Source organism: Procambarus clarkii, chromosome 90 (assembly GCF_040958095.1).
Source record: "Procambarus clarkii isolate CNS0578487 chromosome 90, FALCON_Pclarkii_2.0, whole genome shotgun sequence".
Classification (NCBI taxonomy): Eukaryota; Metazoa; Arthropoda; class Malacostraca; order Decapoda; family Cambaridae; genus Procambarus; species Procambarus clarkii.
In genome coordinates this window covers 15,291,970-15,293,855 of record NC_091239.1, presented here as the reverse complement: position 1 = coordinate 15,293,855, position 1,886 = coordinate 15,291,970, and the positions used below count along the sequence as shown (strand labels likewise).

General features: G+C 37.6%; 1 protein-coding gene across 1 annotated transcript; it reads right to left on the bottom strand.

The window, feature by feature from the left end:
• Window positions 1-980: 980 nt before the first annotated feature.
• On the bottom strand, window positions 981-1,886 carry LOC138359424 (uncharacterized). The gene has a single exon (XM_069318561.1). The coding sequence runs from the start codon at window positions 1,884-1,886 to the stop codon at window positions 981-983; it is 906 nt and encodes a 301-aa protein (XP_069174662.1).

The window sequence follows — 1,886 nt, the reverse complement described above, 5'->3', positions numbered from 1 at the left end:
CGACACGCTTCATTTAATGTTCAACTACTGTACCTGAGAATACGTAGTTGAATGGCTTAAATAGCTAAACTAAAAAGACAAAACACTACAAAGATTAAACAGCAATGACTTTCCTACTATACATATGGAGATATGAGATAACATCCAGCTGCTAAACTGATTTTTCTGATCACAGGACAGTCGGGGCCAAAATAATGAAGAATTAGCAAAACAAATCGGTAATGCTCAGCTGTTTTCAACTTATAACACTTATCTGCTTAATTCGTAAAGTTACCACCAACATGGTGGTAACTGTGCTCATCTGACGTGTTTTAAAAATAAAATTTTCAAAGTACAGTACAGTAAACTAAAAATCAATCAATTGAAATACAGTGCTAATTCTTATTAAATCATTATTTTAGTAGTGCAATAATTTTCAGGTGTTGTGGTCGGGAACTTTATATAGACAGTATTTGAGAACTTTAGTAAGGTCAGTGATCAGTTTTTACTAAAGTCTGTGTAATGATGCCATTCAGTCAATTCCGTGCTTCATCCAGGTCTTCTACAAATTTGCATTAAATACTTAAGATATTGATTCTCAAATTTAAGAACTAATTTTGCGGAATGGAGGACAGACATTTAACTTCAATCATTACACAACAAATAAATTACTTGTTTATGCCAAAATAAAATTATATTTTGCACTGTTGTGTTAAAAGACCTTAAAATTTGAGAGTAAAAATGTTACATTGACTTCATATTTTTATTATAAATAAATCCTAAAATTTTATTGTACACAATTTATGTAATAGCATTTTTGGTTCTGTTATACATTCAATTTTTATCCCATAAGATCTTGACAAAATTATAATACTAAGCAGTTTGCTTACTAAACACAAGGTCCTGGGAACACATTCCTGCACAAAACCACAAGTGTACTCTATCAGGAAATTACAATGGCTTTAGCCATACACAACACGGAAAACTTCACGCCAACGAAATTACAGAAATACCACTCTGGATAGTTTACTAGTGTACGGTGGTATAGCTTCCTGTGATGCTAGTATGGTACTTCTAGCTTCCTGTGATGCTAGTATGGTACTTCTAGCTTCCTGTGATGCTAGTATGGTACTTCTAGCTTCCTGTGATGCTAGTATGATGCTACTAGCTTCCTGTGATGCTAGTATGATGCTACTAGCTTCCTGTGATGCTAGTATGGTACCACTAGCTTCCTGTGATGCTAGTATGGTACCACTAGCTTCCTGTGATGCTAGTATGGTACCACTAGCTTCCTGTGATGCTAGTATGGTACTTCTAGCTTCCTGTGATGCTAGTATGGTACTTCTAGCTTCCTGTGATGCTAGTATGGTACCACTAACTTCCTGTGATTCTAGTATGGTACCACTAGCTTCCTGTGATGCTAGTATGGTACCACTAGCTTCCTGTGATGCTAGTATGGTACTTCTAGCTTCCTGTGATGCTAGTATGGTACTTCTAGCTTCCTGTGATGCTAGTATGGTACTTCTAGCTTCCTGTGATGCTAGTATGGTACCACTAACTTCCTGTGATGCTAGTATGGTACCACTAGCTTCCTGTGATGCTAGTATGGTACCACTAGCTTCCTGTGATGCTAGTATGGTACCACTAGCTTCCTGTGATGCTAGTATGGTACTTCTAGCTTCCTGTGATGCTAGTATGGTGCCACTAGCTTCCTGTGATGCTAGTATGGTGCCACTAGCTTCCTGTGATGCTATTATGGTACCACTAGCTTCCTGTGATGCTAGTATGGTACTTCTAGCTTCCTGTGATGCTAGTATGATGCTACTAGCTTCCTGTGATGCTAGTATGGTACCACTAGCTTCCTGTGATGCTAGTATGGTACCACTAGCTTCCTTTGATGCTAACAT

Bases quoted from the DNA above. Each gene is read 5' to 3' on its own strand.
- LOC138359424 (XM_069318561.1), bottom strand. From the start codon at position 1,886: ATGTTAGCATCAAAGGAAGCTAGTGGTACCATACTAGCATCACAGGAA.